We start from the raw sequence: 21,602 nt of genomic DNA on the forward strand, positions 1-21,602 counted from the left end.
ATTGTCATGTTCAAGAAACCAATTTGAAATGATTCGAGCTTTGTGACATTGTGCATTATCCTGCTGGAAGTAGCCATCAGAGGATGGGTACATGGTGGAGATAAAGGGATGGACATGGTCAGAAACAATGCTCTTCTATCAGCTGGAATCAGTCGGCCCATTCTCCTCTGACCTCTAGCATCAACAAGGCATTTTCGCCCACAGGACAGCCGCATCCCGGTGGGGTCTTCTGCTGTTGTAGCCCATCCGCCTCAAGGTTGTGCGTGTTGTGGCTTCACAAATGCTTTGCTGCATACTTCGGTTGTAACGAGTGGTTATTTCAGTCAAAGTTGCTCTTCAATCAGCTTGAATCAGTCGGTCCATTCTCCTCTGACCTCTAGCATCAACAAGGCATTTTCGCCAACAGGACTGCCGCATACTGGATGTTTTTCCCTTTTCACACCATTCTTTGTAAACCCTAGAAATGGTTGTGCGTGAAAATCCCAGTAACTGAGCAGATTGTGAAATACTCAGACCAGCCCGTCTGGCACCAACAACCATGCCACGCTCAAAATAGCTTAACCCCCTGAGGTCTGAGGTGTTTTCTGGGTCCTAGAGCTGTTCTGACATGCTCTGACATTTGTGCTTATTTCTGTTACTCGTGACATTTTCATGGCTAAAGTCTTATTACATGGTATTCAGCACAAACTCTGCTACAGTAATATGTCAGCAGCATGTATGTAAAAGTTTGGAGTTTTAAGATATTAATGTTTATGCGTGGTTTGTGAAAAAAAAAAAAATCTCACTGAAATAAGGTCATAAAACCCATAGTGATTATTTCTTCACAAGACTTTTGAAAATTGTATCACGTAGCCAAGAATATTTGCTCCAAAACTATGTGAAAATCATCCTGCATACTCATTTAGATAAGACAATAGATTGATTTAAAATTTGTATAACGTGTTTTGTGTGAGAAAGCTTTATGCGAGGAGGCGTGAATCTCTGATTAATATGAATGCATTTTACACCTGAGAAAGACAAAGAACCGGCCCGGTCATTATGAGGAGCCTTGCACAAAGAATGAGGAGAAATTAAAAAAAGAATGGCTTTTAGATTGTATGGATTTATTTACAACACAACATAATCCAAAGATACACAACAAAGGACAGAAAGCACATTAGTAAACACACTGATCTAAAGAAAAAGACTTACTACTTTTTTTTTACGACTCAATACTTTTATTCATCAAGGAGGAATTAAATTGATCAAAAGTGACTGTAAAGACATTTATAATGTTACAAAAGATTCTATTTCAAATAAATGCTGTTGTTTTTAACTTTATGTTCATCAAAGAATAAAAAAAAAGGTACACAACTGTTTTCAACATTGATAATAATCATAAATGTTTCTTGAGCATCTCATCCTCATATTATACTGATTTCTGAAGGATCATGTGACACTGAAGACTGGAGTTGTGATGCTGAAAATTCAGCTTTGATCACAGGAATAAATTACGCTTTTTACTATGTATTCACATAGAAATCAGCTGTTTTACATTGAAATAATATTTCACAATATTACTGGGTTTGTTTTGTATTTTTAATCAAATAAATACAGCCTTGGTGAGCATAAGTGACTTTTTTTTAAAAACATTAAAAAACTTAATGACCCCAAACTTTTGAACGGCAGTGTATATATGTATATGTATTTTGTAAATATATATATACGAACACCTAGTTTGTTGTATCTTCATTTTTATCAATGTTTTATCAACAATTTGCCTGGAATAATAAATAAGAAGCACAAATAGTAGATATACAGGCGCGTGCGCGTGAACTGGAGCGCGTCTTATTAATCAACGAAACTCAGCGTATAAGTTACTTGCCTCACATACATGATAAGTATATCTATAGAAAGCTTGAAATGTGTACTTTTAAACAAAATAATTAAAAACGAGAAATGGGCTGCTGTCTGCTTATGTAGCTATAGGTTAATTCGTATGAAGTGTGCATTTCTCTCTATAGGCGCGTTCACTACTGCGAAGCTGGCGAGTCAGTATCATCAAATTTATCTTTGCAGTCGACACTTACAGAAAACACTAGTTATTAATAAACAATTCAAATGTTTAATGCATAATCATTACTTTTGCCGGGGTTTTTTTTGTGGCAAGCTTATGCGTGTGTTGAGATGCAGAATAGGCAATATATTACGAAAACGCTCATTATGGTTTAGCATTCTCTCCCATATAGTATACATAACTTCCAACCCAACTTCAGTTGTGCACGGGCAGGGGCAGCCCTACTTATTTCACATATTTTCTAACCAGCACATCACTGTGACGTTCTGAGCAAGCGGCGCTTAATCTTCATAAAGCTTCGAACCGGAAAAGGACAACCGGCTTCCGGTTCAAACCCGCAATGAATCATGGGTAAATTCGCTAACCAGGAAAAAGGTGGATGGGCATGTGTAGGGCTGCATAAAATAATATCAATAGCCTAGATAGCAGGCAGCCTATAAATCGTTAAAAATTATCACTTCAGTAACACTACACTAGACAAACATATATTGTTTATCATATGTTACTTCAAATATTTCTATTCGTTAAGAAATGAGATGAGTTTGGCGTGAAGCCTAATGTGTGGCCTGTTTTGCTTTTCAAACACACAGCATGACTCAGACCCAAACTCAGCGCGTGCAGCGATCGAACCGCTCCAAACTATGAAACATTATTGTGACATTATACATCTACGTTTGAGCAAATATCCACAAACACAGTATTTAACAGTAAACACAGGTCTAAACATTAAAATATTCACCATATTAGAATAAACACATTTTTATCAATGTTTTATCAACAATTTGCCTGGAATAATAAATAAGAAGCACAAATAGTAGATATACAGGCGCGTGCGCGTGAACTGGAGCGCGTCTTATTAATCAACGAAACTCAGCGTATAAGTTACTTGCCTCACATACATGATAAGTATATCTATAGAAAGCTTGAAATGTGTACTTTTAAACAAAATAATTAAAAACGAGAAATGGGCTGCTCTCTGCTTGTGTAGCTATAGGTTAATTCGTATGAAGTGTGCATTTCTCTCTATAGGCGCGTTCACTACTAGAATAAACACTCATACTAGCATACTTGTATCTCATTTCATAACATTTTAGGCTGGCACCAGTTTAGTAGCTACAATGTAAAGTTTATGCAATAATAAAACACTTACTATTATGTCTCTTACCTTAGAAATTGTTCTCATATACAAAACGTCTTCTTCTGAGGTAAATCCAATGTAAATCCACAGCACAAACAGTCTCCCAAACTGATGAAAAGCAGAGAAATACTGGAGTCGCTGATTCTTTGTTTAGAGCTGATGAGGGCGTTACAGCTCTGCGTTCCTTCACGTGGATCATTTGAATGAGAACAGCTCGCGCTTGTGGGGGTGTGGTCAAATTAAAGTTAATGAGCTCGGGCTGGAGAAACTGTACATGTCGTTGCTTTCATAAGGATTTCTTACACCGAGAATATTTGTTTTTGATATTATTTACTTCATTTAAAAAAGGAGACTTCAAGCTTTGTTAAAGACATTACTTTCATGTGTGGGTGGCAAGTATTGGCTGAGTTACAGATAACTTTCTGTCGTTTTTCAGAATGAACTTCACATTGAGAGAGAAGAGAACGTGCATCATGTTTTTTCTCTTTATTTTACGAAAAACACAACTTTTTGTTTTTATTATTAGTGTACACAAAAAAAAGAAGACATTTAACAGTTTTTAATGATGTATAACAGTTGCCTGTATGGGAAAAATCGATGGAGTTATTTGAGTTTCTTTTGCACTGATAGCCGACCCCAGGGGGTTAAATCACCTTTCTTTCCCATTCTGACATTCAGTTTGGAGTTCAGGTGATTGTCTTGACCAGGACCACACCCCTAATTGCATTGAAGCAACTGCCATGTGATTGGTTGATTAGATAATTGCATTAATGAGAAATTGAACAGGTGTTCCTAATAATCCTTTAGGTGAGTGTATATATATATATATATATATATATATATATATATATATATACATATATATATATATATATGGGTGTTTCTTCAACTAGTAGCACTTTTAGCCTTGTGTTGAATAAAAAAAAAAAACTTGTTCAAAAGTCACATAACACAGTCTCATAAGTTTAAATAATTTGTCTAGTTTTAAGGTATTTAAGGCCGGGAGACATAATGCCTTCAGTGTGTCCTAGGTCTTCCTCTGGGTTTCCTCCTGGTGGGATTGCCCAGCCCTGGGAAGGTGTCCAGGAGGCGTCTTGAACCTGTGCCTGAGGCACCTCAGCTGGCTCCTCTCGATGTGGAGGAGCAGCAGCTCTACTCTGAGTTCCTCCCGAGTGACCGAGCTCCTCACCCTATGTCTAAGGGATTGCCCAGCCACCCTGCGGAGAAAGCTCATTTTAGGCGCCTGAATCCGGGATCTTGTGCGTTCAGTCTTGATCAACAGCTCATGACCATAGGTGAGAGTAGTAACGTAGATCGACTGGTAAATCGAGAGCTCAGCTCCTTCTTCACCACGACAGACCGGTACATTGACCGCATTACTGCAGAAGCTGCACTGACCCGTCTGTCGATCTCCCATTTCATCCTTCCCTCACTCGTGAACAAGACCCCAAGATACCTGAACTGCTCCACTTGAGGCAGGAACTCTCCACCAACCTGAAGCAGGCCAACCACCCTTTTCCGACTGAGAACCATGGACTCAGATTTGGAGGTGCTGATCTCATCCCAGCATCTTTACACTCGGCTGCAATCCATCCCAGTGGACGCTGAAGGTCCTGGTCTGAACATCATCCACAAAAAGCAGCAACGAAATTCTGTGGTCCCCAAACCGGGCACCCTCCGGCCCCTGGCTGCACCTAGAAATTCTATCCATAAACATAATGAACAGAGCCGGTGACAAAGGGCAGCCCTGCTGGAGTCCAACATGCACCAGGAACAAGTCTGACTTACTGCCAGCAATGCGAACCAAGCTCCTGCTCCGGTCGTACAGGGACTGGACAGCCCTTAGCAAACGGCCCCGGACCCCATACTCCCAGAGCACCCTCCACAGGACGCCGCAAGGGACACAGTCAAACATGTGGATTGGTTGGGCAAACTCCCATGGACCTGCCAGCACCCTGGAGAGGGTATAGAGCTGGTCCAGTGTCCCACGGGCGGGATGAAAACTACACTGTTCCTCCTGAATCCGAGGTTCTACTATCGTCCAAAATTCTCCTTTCCAGTACCCTGGCCTAGATTTTCCTAGGGAGGCTGAGAAGTGTGATCCCCCTGTAGTTGGAACACACCCTCCGGTCCCCCTTCTTGAAAAGAGAGACCACCACCCCGGTCTGCCAGGCCAGAGGTACTGTCCCTCACCACCAAGTGATGTTGCAGAGGCGTGTCAGCCAAGACAGCCCCACAACATCCAGAGATTAGAGGTATTCAGGGCGGATCTTATCCACCCCCGGTGCCTTGCCACCGAGGAGCTTCTTAACTACCTCGGTGACTTAAGTTTGGGTGTTGGACGAGTCCACCTCATAGCCCTCGGCCTCTGCTTCCTCAATGGAAGGCGTGTCGGTGGGATTGCGGAGATCCTCAAAGTATTCCTTTCCACCGTCCGACGATATCCCCAGTTGAGGTCAACAGATGCCCACCACCATTCTAAACAGGGTTGAAAGGTCACTGCTACCTACCTCCTGAGGTGCCGGACGGTTTGCCAGAATCTCTTCAATGCCAACCGATAGTCCTTTTCCATGGCCTCACCGAACTCCTACCAGGGGTATATAGCCCCTGACAACATAGCTCCTAGGATCATTCGGGTACTCAAACGCCTCCACCACGATAAGGTGGCAGTTCAAGGAGGGATATATATATATATATAATATGAATATAAATATAAAAAGTATTGTAATACATTATAATATAAGAAGAATTACACAAATCTAATTGTACTTTGTAACCATAAATGTAATTTCCACCACATAGGGCAGTGTGGTGGAAATGACTGTGGTGGAAATTACATTTCTGCATTTTTTTGTGAAAAAATGGAAGATAGCTTCACTGATTAGCTTTGCATTAATACTTATCATTTCATGTATGTAAAATACTCTTATTTAACACAATTTTTTTTAGCTTTTTAAAAACACCCTTGAAGGTACAGCATGTTTGGAAATGACGTAGAATAAATATATTAACTGATCAAGCAATATTTACCTTGATTTTTCTAAAATTTTTTGTTGATGAAAATTTAAATTCCCTCCACGTCCAACATGTGCTCTGATGTCACTGAACATTTCCATAAACAATCTTTCACACAAACCATTTAAAGGGACATTACAGTGTTGTGGTGGAAATGACACCAATACTGTGTCGACAGCTATATTTTGTATAAAAAGTAATATTGATAGTGGTCTCACATTAAATACTATAATGTATTTGAATTATTTTACTAGTGCTTAATTCAGGTACATTAATAATTACCAGATAAGTCATATTTAAAAACTGTATTTTCATTGTTGAAGTCGAAAAGTCTGGGTGTGCGACAAGGAGAAAACAGTGATTTTGACACCTATAAGGAGGTTTAAAAGTATGAAAAAATCATAATAGAAAGATAGTAAAAAGTTTTTAAGGTGGTTTTATTGTTAGTTTGACAAAGAAAGATGAATTTGTCCAAAATGATATGCATTTTAAAAACCTGACCAAAGAACATAAAAGTGCCCATAGTCTAAGAATAACCATACTGTATATGCTGCCATTAAAAAATTTCACTGATCCCAAACTTTTGAATGTTTTTAAAAGAAGTCTCTGATGCTCACCAAGGCTGAATTTATTTAATTAAAAATACACAAAATGCAGTAGTTTCAGGATTATTTGATGAATTGTTCACAAGAACAGCATTTATTTTAAATATAATCTTTTGTAACATTATACATGCCTTTGTTGTCACTTTTGATCACTTGAATGCATCCTTGCTGAATAAAGGTATCAATTTATTTAAAAAAAAATGTTTTACTGACTACAAACTGTTTAATGGTATTGTATAATGTTACAAAAGCTTTATATTTCAGATAAATGCTGTGATTTTCAACTTTCTATTCATCAAAGAATCCTATTTTTTCAACACAGCTGTTTTCAACATTGATAATAATAAATGTTTATTGAGCAGCACATCATCATATTAGAATGATTTCTGAAGGATCATGTGACATTGAAGACTAGAGTAATGATGAAAATTTAGCTTTGCCATCACAGGAATAAATTTGTAACGTTGAGGCAGGAATGAAGCGGAGAGAGAATCCAATTGCAAACACAACTTTAATGAAACTAACAGGTAATCCAGGGCAAACAACAGAACATGGAACTCAGGACAGGGACAAGAACAGCAAACAACTTCAACGACCGACAAACCACAAATGAAACACAGAGCTTTAAATACACAGTCAAACAAGCTAAACAAGATAACAAGGTGGCGGGGCTAATTAGAAACACCTGGAGAGACTAATAAACAAGAAAAACTACAAAGGACTTCAAAACATGGCACAGAACAGGAAATAACAAAAGTCAACATAAGGCAAGGAGAACACCAGACAGGAATCATGACAAAATTACATTAATAGTATATTTAAATTGTAATAATGTTTCACAATATTGCCGTTTTTTTATTATTATAACTTTTGAGTGCTAATGTAGGTGTTTAGAAGTAGTATTGTTTGTTTTTCAGTATTTAATCATCTCTTCTGGGCTTATTCATGTTTGATATTTAATATACATGAGTGAGATTTTGGTCCATTTCAGATTTTGTGGGCGGGGCTATCCCTATTTTGCAATACTGCAAAAATGACCAACACAGCTAGTTAGGCAAAAGATTCAGATCATCAGTAGTATAGCTTTCATTGCTTTGTTGTGTCTTGCCTGGTTAGGTCACAGTGTCCTTTTGTAATTTCATTCCCATTAATGATGATGTTGTGAGATGAGGTGTGTCCCTGTTTAGATATAACTATGCTAATTGGGGTAGAAAGTGTCATCATTGTTGCATTCAAATGTCCCTGCTTACCATAATCATGCCTGATCTGTAGACTGGGAATGGAGCATGACGGTCAGGGCAACCGCTGCGGTGACGAAACAGCCATGGGAAGTGTCATGGCTCCTCTGGTGCAAGCAGCCTTCCACCGCTACCACTGGTCAATGTGCAGTGGCCAAGAGCTGAAGAGATCTATTCAGTGAGTTCACACTTCTCTCTTCTCACATCTCTCTATGTTTTATTTAGAAACTGGAAGGCCTTGAACATAAAATATGTGCATATTTTAAAAGGAAACATGTCTCTTCACAGGTATCCCTTATGATCAGGGTGCGATTTGTGTAAAAAGCAGTGGGAGGATGTTTTTAATTTTTGGATGAAAATTAATCAAGAAGCACAGTAGATGTTATTTTGTATTTTGTGCAGATGTTAAATACACATTTATAGAATAATTTTGAACTTTAATGAAACAATATCGGAATTTTTAGACAAAGTATAATGTTTTAATCCATTTTTACATTTTAAATCTGAGTGATTTACATTTAATTAGACCGAGATTAGTTTTAGCAGATTACCCCTGTACCTCTTGTTTGTTTCATTTGGATTACATAATAATCTGTTCAAATTTCAAACTTTCTATAGACATATTTCTTATCGTGACTAAGGCAAGTAGCCTAGTTTCGGTTTATTTTGTAACGCACTGCTGTTCAGGGAGACAGAGATGGCAGAATATGCATCTTGTTTGTTTTCTTTATTTTACAAAATCACGTGAGTGTACATAAATAAAAATAGACATTTACAGTTTACATTTACTTACTCTTGTCTGTATGACCAAAAAGTTTTTTAAGTTCTTGCAGCTGTTATGAGAGAAAAAAAAATCCAAGGGAATGTGCCGGCGCGTTCGGCGATCGAGAATGTAACATGCCAGAATAAAACACGATTTTAGAACAATGCATAGCGCCACTTGGGATGGTGTGCCAAAAGACTTATTTATAAACTTCAATATTTCATACAAAACAATCAGAAAACAGAACTAATTTTACTGTTGTTTAAACATGCGTGTTGCATATATTTCAAAACTTTATTTTAGATATTTAATATGGCTTTTTGGTGAAGGAGCATTGATTACTGTTGAGGGTACTGACATTTTTTTTTTCCCACCGGGGATACAAATAATAATAATAATAATAACTGCACCCTGACTATGATAGATATTTCTTATGAGTTATACTTGATTGTAAATATTGTCCTGTGCTTTAATTGGAGCTGTGCTTTGTTTGGTTTCACCTCAAGTTCAGTTGACTGTTTACCTGAATTAGTGTCACCAATAGGTCATTTGCTGCGAGAAAGAAGTGCGAGATCAAAGGGCTTTCATTTAACTGGTCAGTGGATAGCCATGATTTCCAACAGTTTACATTCACCATTACCAACAGTGATTAACTCTAAAACAACCTGTAATTGCTGCTTTAGCCATGATAATGATGGTGTTTAAAAAAAAACACAGATGATTTCTTAGGCTTTCTCTGCACACGGTACACTTTGTAGTCATTCTTTATATAATTGCTTGTATAATGCTAAAAACACTATTTTTTTTTTATTAAAGAGACATTTTGATACTCAAACAGCACCATTATTTGGACAAAAACACATGAAAATGAATCAGAAGTTTACTTTTTTGGTGTGCTATCCATTAAAGAAAAGGTCATGACAGTTGTGTGAATATGAATAGTCAATGAAAAAAAACAGTTATTAATGAGATGATGTGATCCAACAGCAAACTTCTCTCATCTGAGACCTGTTACATTAGGATCTGGGCTAAAGGTTGTGGGTTGTACTTCTATAATAAACCTCTCAATTTTAGGTAATTTATTCGTTTGAGCCCTCACTGATTCACTCAATAATTTCAGAAGGCATCTAGTGCCACTTAAGGATTTTTGAATTTATATACTGCTTAATGTTCAGGGTTAATCTTATCATGACTAAGGGCTTATGAGATATAAATTACCCATGAATCTTAGCAACTTACTGCAGCCAATACAAATGAGATGTTGAGTAGCTCTCTATAAGAGGAAAAGCCTTTTCACCTTTGTCTATTGAGTTTGAAGTGGTCACTATTCTCTGTAGTCTTCGAGCAGCGTAATATGAATGATTTTTCCATTCACACCAAGCAAATCGTCTTGTTCTCAGAAGAAAATCTGCGTTTACCAATGCAATAGATTTGTGTGATCATTGTGTTTTACTCAACTCTTACATCACCTTTAACCTAAAAAGTGCTCATGAAGAAATTATAATTAAGAACGGACAGATTTATTTCTGATAATAAAATGTTTCACTTCTACTGGAAATCCTTGAGCAGTTGATTATTGGCCTACTGTAAGTTTAAATTAGCCAGCGGTCAGAAGGAAACCTCTGAAGAGCCTTTTGAAGTTCAAACTCGTTGTGGTTTGAAAGTTTAAAAGCACTTTCTCTGCATGTCCTGGCCTCACTCAGCACTTCATGATTTTTAACATTTACTGTAAATTATCTATTGCATAGAGATTAGGAAATTTGATTTAATTATTTCTATTAGGGTTCAAAATGAGTTTCGCTTTAATGATATGAATAATCTAGAATGTATGAGTCCATTTTCATTAAACCATACTGTCCAATTTAGACTTACTGTTTGCTACCAAACTTTAAAAGTGGCTTCCAAAGTTTATAGGGCCATTCATTAAACACCTTTACTGGGTTCACTCAAACAGATATTGTAACTTTGTTTGTTTTTCACAGTTCATATGACTGCCTGCTGGATGACCCCTTCAAACATGACTGGCCGCAGCTCCCTGAACTTCCCGGCATCAATTACTCCATGGATGAGCAGTGTCGCTTCGATTTTGGAGTTGGATACAAAATCTGTACTTCAGTGAGTGTAGCTGGAGGCTGTATTCTCCCTTGACAGATCTGATAAATGTCAGTCATTAAACCAAGCACCAAAAAGTCCATCTCCTAAATATTTTGTATTTAACCAATGCTAATTAAGGTCTCTGTCCAAGGTTTTTTCGATGGAAGTGCTTAAAATATTTTTTATATATTTCTATACCAAGTTTCTCTTGTAAATAAGTTTGTTAAAATTGTTCTCTTTAAGAAAGACATAGATAATAATTCAGTCTGAGTTTATGGCCTTTACATTTTTTTTAATGTTCTGTTAACCCTCCAAACCCTTCGACCTAAACACTTTCAAGTGCAAAATGAATATGTGCTGCAAAGTCCCAATCACAGGTACAGTGTCAGGGAAAAGAGCCTCACACCTGGTTTATGGCCTGAAACTGTGAACCAGCAGATGGCAAGATGTTTGGCATTCTGTCATCAAAGGCTGTAACACTAGTAAACAAGAACACCATGCTGTGATCCTTCCTCCCAGCCCTCTGTCATGCCTTAACAATCTGTGCCAAGCTGTACACAATAGCCCAGCAAAAACTCACACCCTCATGAGATGTTCTCTGACCCACCAATCATGCTTTAAATAGTTGTTTCTCTGTGGCCCATTGTCAGTGTCGATAGAAACAATTAGATTTTAATGGGATTGTAAACAAAATATTTGTCAGGAACTATTTGTTGCTTTTCCCATCTGTAGTGTGACATTTTACTTAGCTCTCGGAGGAGTTTGTGCAGCAAAGCTTTTCCATCTTTTACTCCATAACAAGCCGTTCTTAGATTCTGGGCAAAGTTGACTGACTGACACTGCCTGTTGATGGACACTGCTGTTTTAGCATACTGTATACCCGCCCTGGGTGAGCTGTACACAGTCCGCCATTGTTTCGACGCCGGAGCAGGTGTAGACAAGAATGTCTCCTAACCTAGGTGATTGAGGTTGTTTTCTTGTTGGATGTAAGAATGGATATAGCCGTCTTTATTTACTCCCGACATCTGAGTTGCTGAAGACGCAGTGGATTACTTTTGTGTTGGAAGGGAATGCGCCCCCCCCCAATCTACCTATATGCATTTGTTTGCACGAATCATTTTACACCAGACTGCTTTGTGAACGAGGGTTGTTACGAGGATGGATGGATCCTTACCAACTGTTGGTGATCTAGCTTATAGTCTTTGGAGTGATAGGCCTTACTGGTCAAGGCAGTAATGAAAGTGAATTTATTACAGTTGTTGTTTTATGGATATTAAGTTTACCAGTTTTTTATTTATTTATTAAGCACTCCCTGAAAAGGTCTGTATATACTTGTTTACTGTCAGTTGTAATGAGTGGTTTTGTTTAATTCGCTGTATTTGTTGATGATAATGAAAGGTAGAGTGAGAGTTTAGGGATAAGACTTTAATGTGCACTTCTCGTCCTGTTTCATTCAGCTCTTACAGTGATTTTCTGGAGTAAAATTAATGTTTTAATGTGTTTTAACACAGTTTTGGGAAAACTATTACTTTAATTTATATGCAGTAAAATCATGATGAAACAGAAGTAGCGGCATATCCTTTTTTTCTATATTGTTAAGGGTCATTAACATTAACATCCAACGTACATATGATAAAGGAAAAAAAAAAAAATATATATATATAGGTTGGTACTTTCATTCATCAGATGTTGCTTGGATGGAACCCTGAATGTGAGTTTGTGGTCGATTGTAAGAAAGGAGTGGGGTTTATTGACTAAATGTTTGATTGGAGAGTTATGATATTTCTATTTACACACACAGAGGAATTGTTCTCAGTATGGCCAATAATTTGGATTTTTAGAAAATAGACAGGGTGAATTTCCATTTCATGCCGACTTTAATAATACAGGTACTGTATATAGTAATCGATGTTGGCTTCATCTATTGGTAAAATAAAGCACTGAGCCAGTGACAGAGCAGACAGCTGATATCCTTTAGTCTAGCTGCTTGCCAAGGGACTTGTTAGAGACTTTAAATTGAAGTTCATTTATGCCTTCAACATAGTGCCTTTTCTCCCTTGGGCACATCCGTTCATTTATTAACCGTATATCTGAACCTTTCTACTCCACACGGCATTGCAAATAAGCAGAACTGGTTTGGTAAATCACAGAGCTTAGAGATGAACCTTGTATTTCAGTTGTCATCCATTAGTTTCCTCTCCCAGTCTTGTGTTACAGGCTGGCATTTTAATTATTTGTTTACATTTCTGTGTGTATTTTTTCCCAAGAAAAAATATATATTGCAAATGTGAATTGTATTTTCAATTAGTCAAATTGTAATGTGTATGCCACATTCTCCTGGTGTTTAATCAAAAGAAAATGTAGTGAACAGAAGTCCAGCTTCAGAAGAATCAGCCTGGACTGGACAACATTATCATCCCTAAAATGATCTTCACTTTAGCTGTGTTCATATTCATTTTGTCATAATCAATACCCTTATATTTAGTTTCCCTGTTTCGTTTGAAAATAAATGTAACTTGGTTTATTGTGACCAACAGTGATGAAAATCGCATTGTAATGTTTTCATCTCATGTGCTTTAAACCCACAAACAAATGTGTAAGAAACCACAGCTGATGTGAATTAAAATGATCGTCCAAGCAAAAAACAAACAAAAAACAAAACCCATACATGAGGGTGAGTAAATTATACAGACAGAATTTTCATTTTTGGGAGGACTATCCCTTTAATATAAATAAAATACTCAGAAACTCCAATCATTTTTGGTACATATTTTATTGTTTACACACAATGGTGCGCAATGACTTTGTTCCTTCCGACTAAAATATACACTTTTTTGTTGTTGTTGTTGACTCCGATTGTGGCATTTGCAGTAAACAGAAAATGCAAGCCCCCCCCAAAACGTCTGTATTTTCTTTTCTGTTCTTAGATCCATTTCCTGGGTGTCTAGCAGTAACACTAGCTCCAGAGTGGCACTGGCAGTCTCTAGAGGGAAAATCAATTCAGTCTCTCTCTCTGTCTTTTCCCCTTTTTTTTCTTTTAATTCGAGCTCGAGCACGTTCCTAAGAAGAAAAGGATTGTCAGGTCTTATCTCTGGTGGAATTGTAGCTTTTTAGCTTGGCCAATAAAGTTAAAAAATATTTTAAATTTGTCTTGCCATTTAATTCTCTCTCTCTCTTAAAATGCCAAGCATTCAACCATTGGCACTTTTCTCTCTCTTCAGTTTCGCACATTTGATCCATGCAAGCAGCTTTGGTGCAGTCATCCAGATAACCCTTACTTCTGCAAGACCAAAAAAGGGCCACCATTGGATGGGACTGAATGTACACCTGGGAAGGTAATTTCATGTGTCCACATTTTGCTGTGCCTATTTTGTCCTGTTGTTCCCAATTTGATTCTGTCTCACACCTTCCCCTCACAGTGGTGCTACAAAGGTCACTGCATGTGGAAGAATTCCAACCAAGTGAAGCAAGATGGAGCCTGGGGAGCCTGGAGCAAGCATGGCTCCTGCTCTCGCTCCTGCGGGACGGGCGTCCGATTCAGAACCCGCCAGTGCAACAACCCTGTGTATGTTATCTGCTGAATGCACAGTCAGGATTGCTAATGAAGCGTACTGGCACTCTAGTATACTCTTCATAACGAGATTCAGTAATCATATGGATGGCTGCAGTTTCTTAAAAATTAAAAGAACTATCTAGCAATAAAGCATACACCGACAGCAAGGGTGAACATGATTGACACAATCCAATGATAGACAATGTCAATCACAAACTTTGCATTCTCCAGTAAGGTTAGTTTGTTCTATATCTCTTTATTATTTCAATAACTGATGTTTGAAGTCAGATAAAAAAATAATGTATGAAATGATCTGATTACCTGTTTGCATCTCCAAATCTGTTTTTTGATAAACATCTGCGCAGGGTGTTTTTAATCAGATAGGGCTGCCGTTTTTGCTGTCTACGTGTATTTTTCTTTTTGAACTAGGGGTATTATTTTGCACCAGAAAAATAAGTGGATGTTTCTTAATTAGCACACATGCTTTGAGAATTAAAGAAGCATTTATTAAAAATAAAATTATGCCAGCACATTAGTGTGCTAGTTGTGTAGAGTGTTTGTTTTAAGGACCTGTTAAACAGCATTTGAGTTGAACAGATGTTCGCACTTATAGAAAATTTGCATGAATGGAATTTAAAGTGAGGGTTGTGATGTTGTCAAAATTCAGTCTATCTTTTGCATCGGCTGCCATTCGATCCAAACATTGCTTAGCTTTTCTGAATCTGGATCTAAATATTTTATTTGAGTCCCTTTCACTCAGAGATTCCGGAAAATACACGGAGGGATCGTTTGATTTTGGTTCATTCACACTGGCAGTGATTTTCCGGAATCTGTGAGTGCGTTCACACACATTCCTTAAAGATCCCGTAAAAACGTGACGTCAGGATGTGATAACTCCTGTCAGATGTCAGTTCTGCTGATAACTCCTCGTTCCCCATATGCTGTAGCATAGTTTGTAGAAAAAGCCCCTAGGATGGCACGTGCGTCATCACTACGACACACCCCTTACGGCATTGGTCCTGGCTTTTGTTCACATAGGGCGCGATCTGGGACTGATCCTGGCAATGTTACTAGGTCCCTATCCCTGCATCAATCCCGGGAGGTATTTGCGTTCACACAGAAGGCACTCTAGCAATTTTCCGGGATCAACACACTGTGTGAAAGGGGCTGTGGTGAAAGAAGGGATGATAGATGTGTTTTATATTATCTGTTTGTGCCAGACTTCTTCATTAAAGTGATTAATTTAAACTTTTTTTAGATTAACTTTGGTTACTGACTGCTTTTTAAACCACATACTTGTATATTTAAAGTACTTTGTTGATCTTTATTTGATTATTATCTTTTGTTTGTTAGTCCATCTAATGGAGGTCAGGACTGTCCAGGGGTGAACTATGAGTACCAGCTGTGTAACATTGATGATTGCCCCAAACACTTTGAGGACTTCAGAGCACAGCAATGTCAACAACGCAACTCACACTTTGAATACCAGAACACTAAACACCACTGGCTTCCCTACGAACACCCAGACGGTGAGTTTTTTTACAGATTTTAAAACAGTGTATTTTGAGGAAATATATTTATATAATAGTGCCGGGTCCTGGGTTGATTGGCCGAGTGACATTCCAAGAGCAGTGAAATTTTTCCATAGGAATTTTTTAAATGTCTGTGTTAAAGCGATATTAGCCATGAACCAAACCAACCAGTACAAGATGATCCACAACTTTACCCACTTTCCTTAGTGTGTGCGATAGGGCTGGGCGATAAATCGATTTTATCGATTAACTCGAATGTGTAGTTTACGTCGACTTGTTTGAATGAAAATCGGTTTTCTCTTTAACATCCGCCGACACTCCCGTAGTTCTGAACGGGCTCAGCGTTTGCCATAGAGCTACACAAACAAAATGGCAAATGAACAAGACTGCGGCAGCACAAGTGTCATAAAACAGAAGGATTCACACAGGTAAAGTGTTAAACAGGTTTATTTGCAGAAGTATGTAATCGCAATGATGGAAGCAGGTGAGTAACTGAAGAATATAGTGTTCGGGAATACTCTGTATATATGTGGTACTGTATATAGTACAGTACTCCTCCCTCCCGGTAGGCATGTCCTCGCGCAGTAGATTGTCCCACCAGGGAGGGAGGGGGTGTCCTGGAGTCTTCATCCAGAGGGTGAGCAGGGTATGCAGACACCAGGGTGTGGACTGCAGCTCGGGAGACCAGGGCGGAGCAGGCGGCCAGGGAGGAGACTGCCGTTCGGGTGGCCAGGGCAGAGACTGCAGTTCGGGAGACCAGTGGCCTTTCCGTGAGAGCCGGGCCTGGCCACTATGGCCGGGGACCAATATGGCAAAATGAAAGGACCACATTGTTCAAAACTAAAGCTGTGAGAAATGTCACTGACAGCCATTCCAGTTTAAAAACACATAATAGATGCTGCATTTGAGGGATTTGGCCCATACAACATCTATGCTTACCTTTTTTTCAGCAGTGCTTTTTGTTCAAAATATTTTTAGGGACACAGTAAAAAATTTAGGGACAGGTGAGATACGTTTTTTTTTTAAGACTGCAATGTTGCTGTATCACAATACGGCATACATATGCAATATTACACGAGCAGGAGTGCAATACAGCTTTGTATAAGCATGGTTGTAATAATTGTAAATGTGGTTGTAAATGTTCCTAATTCTGCAACAAACCCACTCTGGAGTTTAATAAAAAATATAGCACAAGGGTTAAAGCTGTTGTTTAAGGCTTATCTGGTTGTTATTGGCAACATGCTTGTTTCTTTATGCTTATCTGATTATTATTGCCAACATGCTGTGTATAAGTCAGCAACATGCTTATTTAGTGTATCAGTAACATACTTGTTGCTTAAATGCACAGTAGGTACGTTTCGCCGAGGAGATCTCTTATTCAAATAATAACAACTTTGTAGCTTGATAATCCCATGAAGGAGTGTGGAATAATGGGGGTCGTCATCTAACCAGCTGATGGAACAGAAATCATATTCATGAATGAGGAAGCACACTGTTTTTCTTGGATTCTTCAGAAGTAAAATCGACATCCAAGGATAACGAGGATATGCAGCTTTGACAGGCGAAGCAATGAAATGGACCACTTCATTGGTTAAATGGTGGATTTCTCTTGATTTAAACATTGTTGGAAACATTTGAGTACACCTCAACAACATATATAACTTGGTTCTAGTGATTTTTGGATATTTTAATGCAAAATTCTTACATATGTGTGCCTTAAAGATATCTAGGTATCAGCATCACACCTGTTGCATTAAGCCATCCAGCTGTTATCAGTGTTGCTTAAGTCTGAACTTGATGTTGCCACCGACATTACTTCATTATTTTGACATGTTTTGAAGCGAAGAGGTTATTAGAAGTGGGAATCTCCATCTCTCAACTCTAGTTCACAGCAGGGGAGCAGAAGAATTCTCAGAAGAATCCTTATGTGTATTCTCTCTTGCTGAATCACTTGCTTTTTTATTCTCGTGCACTGGTATGCTAAGCTAAACACTGATTCAACATGCTCAATCGGCTAAAACACTTTTCGGTAATATCGGCAACGTGCTTGTTGCTTATGGCTATAAGGGTAGGGATGGGAATTGATAAGAATTTAACGATTCCGATTCCATTATCGATATTGCTTATTGATTCGATTCCTTATTGTTTCTCATTGGGTGAGGGAATAAGTACAAATGTGTACAAATTATCATGTCATCGATTCAGTTCAATTCGATATCTCGATGCATTACAATTTTCAATTTTACTTCAAAAGTGATGTGTGCGTGCGCACGCGTGTGTGTGTGTGTTCGCCTGTTCGGGAAGTCGCAGTGACAGAAACAGTGACATTGCAGTTAAAGCTTCATGGGACCAGGGGCGGCGCCAGATAATTTTTAACTCAGGTGCTGAGGGGGTGCTAGATCATTGACGGGGAGCTGCGCAATTTTATATATATATATATATATATATATATATATATATATATATATATAAATATATATATATATATTAGGCTACACACACACAATTATTTAAATGAGCACCGGCGCCTCCATATCATGATCATATTGTCTGCTATATGTGCTTATTTATTATATCCAGGCAATTAGTTGATGAAAAATTGATTAAAATTAAGATACAATTTATACAAAACGAAATTCACTTTAAAGAAAGGGTTTCTACAAAACAAAACTTAATTTAGTGGTTAAAATCATGTCTGACCCATCATAGGCTATCTTCCGATATATTGCGAATCTTACTCATGCTGTTCAATTTCCATAATTAGCATAGATGTAAAAAAAACATTATAATATTTTAACAAAAATGAAACTAAATGCGCTTATTTAATGGCACGATAGTGGGCCTACAGACTCTCTAAATATTGAAATTAACATTAATAATGCTGTAGAAGAGCAGTTTATTAATAGTAAATGTTAACTAATCTAATTAAGTTACCAATTTTTTTATACACCGATTCAGAGGTCTCGTGAGTTCAGTGTTGGACAGGTCAGTTGTTTTAACTATTCATTAAGGTTAAAATGAGTCGTTTGCGTATCGGACGTGTCATAGTGGACGTCCATACGCAGTACCGCTGCTAGACATTTTGGTGCCCTAAGCATAATTCCTTTATGGTGCCCCCCGCCCCCGGGAAAAAAAAAAACGTTTATTTTTGCCGGTTTAACTTTAACTTTTTAACGCGCAATCCAACGGAACACTGAGGCGGCGGCGGCACCATCGTTACTTTCTAGAGCAATTAAATACTCTTGTTCCGCCTGTCTTGTTATATACATCCCTAAAAAGTGCCTAATAATATTTCTATAATGAAATAATATCGGCACTATAATACTTATGACTATGATATGATGATTGATTTTTCATTAGGCTATTTTGGTGCCCCCCTCAGCACTTGGTGCCCTACGCACAGCGCGTGGTGGGAGCGGCGGCGCTGTCCATACGGCACGCTTGTGTGATTATCTCGGCAGTTTAGGCCATGGCACAAGATTTGCGTCAATACAGAAAACTTTTAATCACTGGATAGGTTTTTTCGTTTAGTGAAATGTGGTTTATGTCAGCTGAATGGGCGGAACGCTTTTTAGAGAAGATAGGGCAACGTGTTTTTTTAGCACAATTCACACACCGCAGTAATTCAGGAGAAAATAAAATCTCCAAATGCTCCACGTGAAACTGCGGGCTTCCGACCGTGTCAATTGATTTTGATTAATATGCGCGAGGGAGAGAGAGCAACACAGCCCTCATGTTGTTTGAAGAGCGCGCGCGGCCGGTGCTCTCTCTCTCTCTCTCTCTCTCTCTCTCTCTCTCTGCTCGTTTGCGCCCTGTCAAGAGCAGTAGTCATTCTATTCTACATCACTCACCGATCAAAAATTTGATTTGGCAAAATTCAATGCAGGAAAACCCCTGTTATTATGTCGAAATAAGGAGATATTATATTGAAATAACGACTTGATATCTCGAAATAACAAGATAAGTTTTCTTTTTTCTTCACCATGCGGCTTCCATAGAATACAGCTTGAATATAATTGATTCCAGACATTATGTTTGGGGTTGCTATCGGGGTGCTTTGGTCTTTCTTCGGGGTGCTGAAGCACCTGCTAGCCCCTCCCTAGCGCCGCCCATGCATGGGACTAAAGTCTGTTTATGCCATTAAGAAAATGAAATTCTGTCAAATCAATTTTGTTTTAAAGAAATGTTCATTTAAAAGCAGCGCTCATTCATCAGTGTATAATGTTACCCTGAGACGCGCGCATCCGTCAACGAGTCCGTTGTTGAAGACGATCATCCATTTATAATCACGCGTAACAACACAGAATACTTGTAATTTGACCATCGGGTGCGGATACCTAAATCAGATAACATTAGGGCAGGTGGATGATTTGTTTTTGGCTGCGGATCCGGGTGATATTGGAGCTCATGCTTAAAGCAGTCAGACTCTGCAGGCGTTATAACAGCTCGAGTGAACACGGCTAACGTGGTATTTCAAGTTAGTGGTATTACCTCCTGCATATTCTATCTGTGCGTGACATGAGCCCACACGCACTGTCTCTTCTCCAGGTCGTGCTTACCAGGTTGTTCATAAAAGCTGAAATGTGCCCAGATGTAGGCTTTTAAAGTAGTTGGAGCATTTTTAATTACTCACACTCGCGTCAAATAAATTGCATGCTGTGTGGCCAAATGTTTCTGCATATTGGAGGTAGTTCCCTTTGACGAAATTGAAATTTTTACAAGTTTTGCAAGTGACCGTATTGTCGTCTTTTTGCGTGAAATATTACCAAAACAACGTAGCGCGTGTGTGATGTCATGACACATTTGCAACGAGCGGAACCGATAAGAGGAATCGTTAAGCAAGCATGCTAACGGTTCCAAGGAATCGGTTCGCTGGGCACCGTGAATTACTTACCCTCGAGGGTTGAGGGTTAATTACTCACCCTCATGATGTTCCAAACCTGTAAGACCTTGGTTCATCTTTGGAACATTAATTAATATATTTTTGATAAAATCTGAGAGGTTTCTGTCCCTCTCATAGGCAGCAATATCATTACTACCTTCTGGGCCTTGAAAGTTGCAAGGACATCAGTAAAATAGTCCGTGGCTACAGTGGTTTAACCTTAATATTATGACGCAATGAGAATACTTTTTGTGCACAAAAACAAAACTAAAATAACAACTTTCTTCTCGTCTTTGTCAGACTCCTACGCTGTTGTTGTAGTAAACACAGTGCATCGCGTTTCGGTTCTACGTCAGAACGGCGTATCATTATTGACACATTTGTTGTGGTGCTCACTTGAACAGCGCCAGCCAATCGTGAGCCGGCGTTCTACCGTAGAACCCGGAAGCACTGCACTGTGATTACTACGTCAACAGCGTAGGCGTTGGCGATGCTTGTAACAGAAGTGCACTCCTTCGCAGCTACTCTCCTTCTTTAAAGGGTATGGTGCCCCCAGTCTCTGAGCAACATGCTGCTCCTTACTGAAATGTCCTATTCTCATCTGTCTTACTTTTCCAGTATCAGAGTCTTACTTCCAGTACCAGTATTGGAAAAGAATTGGCAAAGAACTGGTACAGTACAAACCTGGACCCTGGATAAGTATTTCCCTACAGGTCTTCGGAACTA

At 38.6% G+C, this 21,602-nt stretch overlaps 1 protein-coding gene and 1 long non-coding RNA gene across 6 annotated transcripts in view; one reads left to right on the plus strand and one right to left on the minus strand.

Annotated features, from left to right (window-relative positions):
• The window catches only part of adamts3 (ADAM metallopeptidase with thrombospondin type 1 motif, 3), a 178,006-nt gene that overhangs the window by 90,587 nt on the left and 65,817 nt on the right, over window positions 1-21,602 (plus strand). For all 5 annotated transcript variants that reach the window (XM_077231555.1, XM_077231554.1, XM_077231557.1 and 2 more), the window contains 5 exons: window positions 8,087-8,230; window positions 10,798-10,930; window positions 14,131-14,244; window positions 14,329-14,474; window positions 15,816-15,991. In XM_077231555.1, coding sequence (XP_077087670.1) covers window positions 8,087-8,230; window positions 10,798-10,930; window positions 14,131-14,244; window positions 14,329-14,474; window positions 15,816-15,991 — 713 coding nt within the window. The remainder of the gene's footprint in view (window positions 1-8,086; window positions 8,231-10,797; window positions 10,931-14,130; window positions 14,245-14,328; window positions 14,475-15,815; window positions 15,992-21,602) is intronic.
• LOC143739237 (uncharacterized) overlaps window positions 1-21,602 on the minus strand; it is a 109,808-nt gene that overhangs the window by 14,043 nt on the left and 74,163 nt on the right. The gene's annotated exons all lie outside the window — the stretch shown is intronic.

This window comes from Siphateles boraxobius, unplaced genomic scaffold, assembly GCF_051911475.1.
Source record: "Siphateles boraxobius isolate OS27281-9 unplaced genomic scaffold, OSU_SipBor_1 16, whole genome shotgun sequence".
In the NCBI taxonomy this organism is placed as follows: domain Eukaryota; kingdom Metazoa; phylum Chordata; class Actinopteri; order Cypriniformes; family Leuciscidae; genus Siphateles; species Siphateles boraxobius.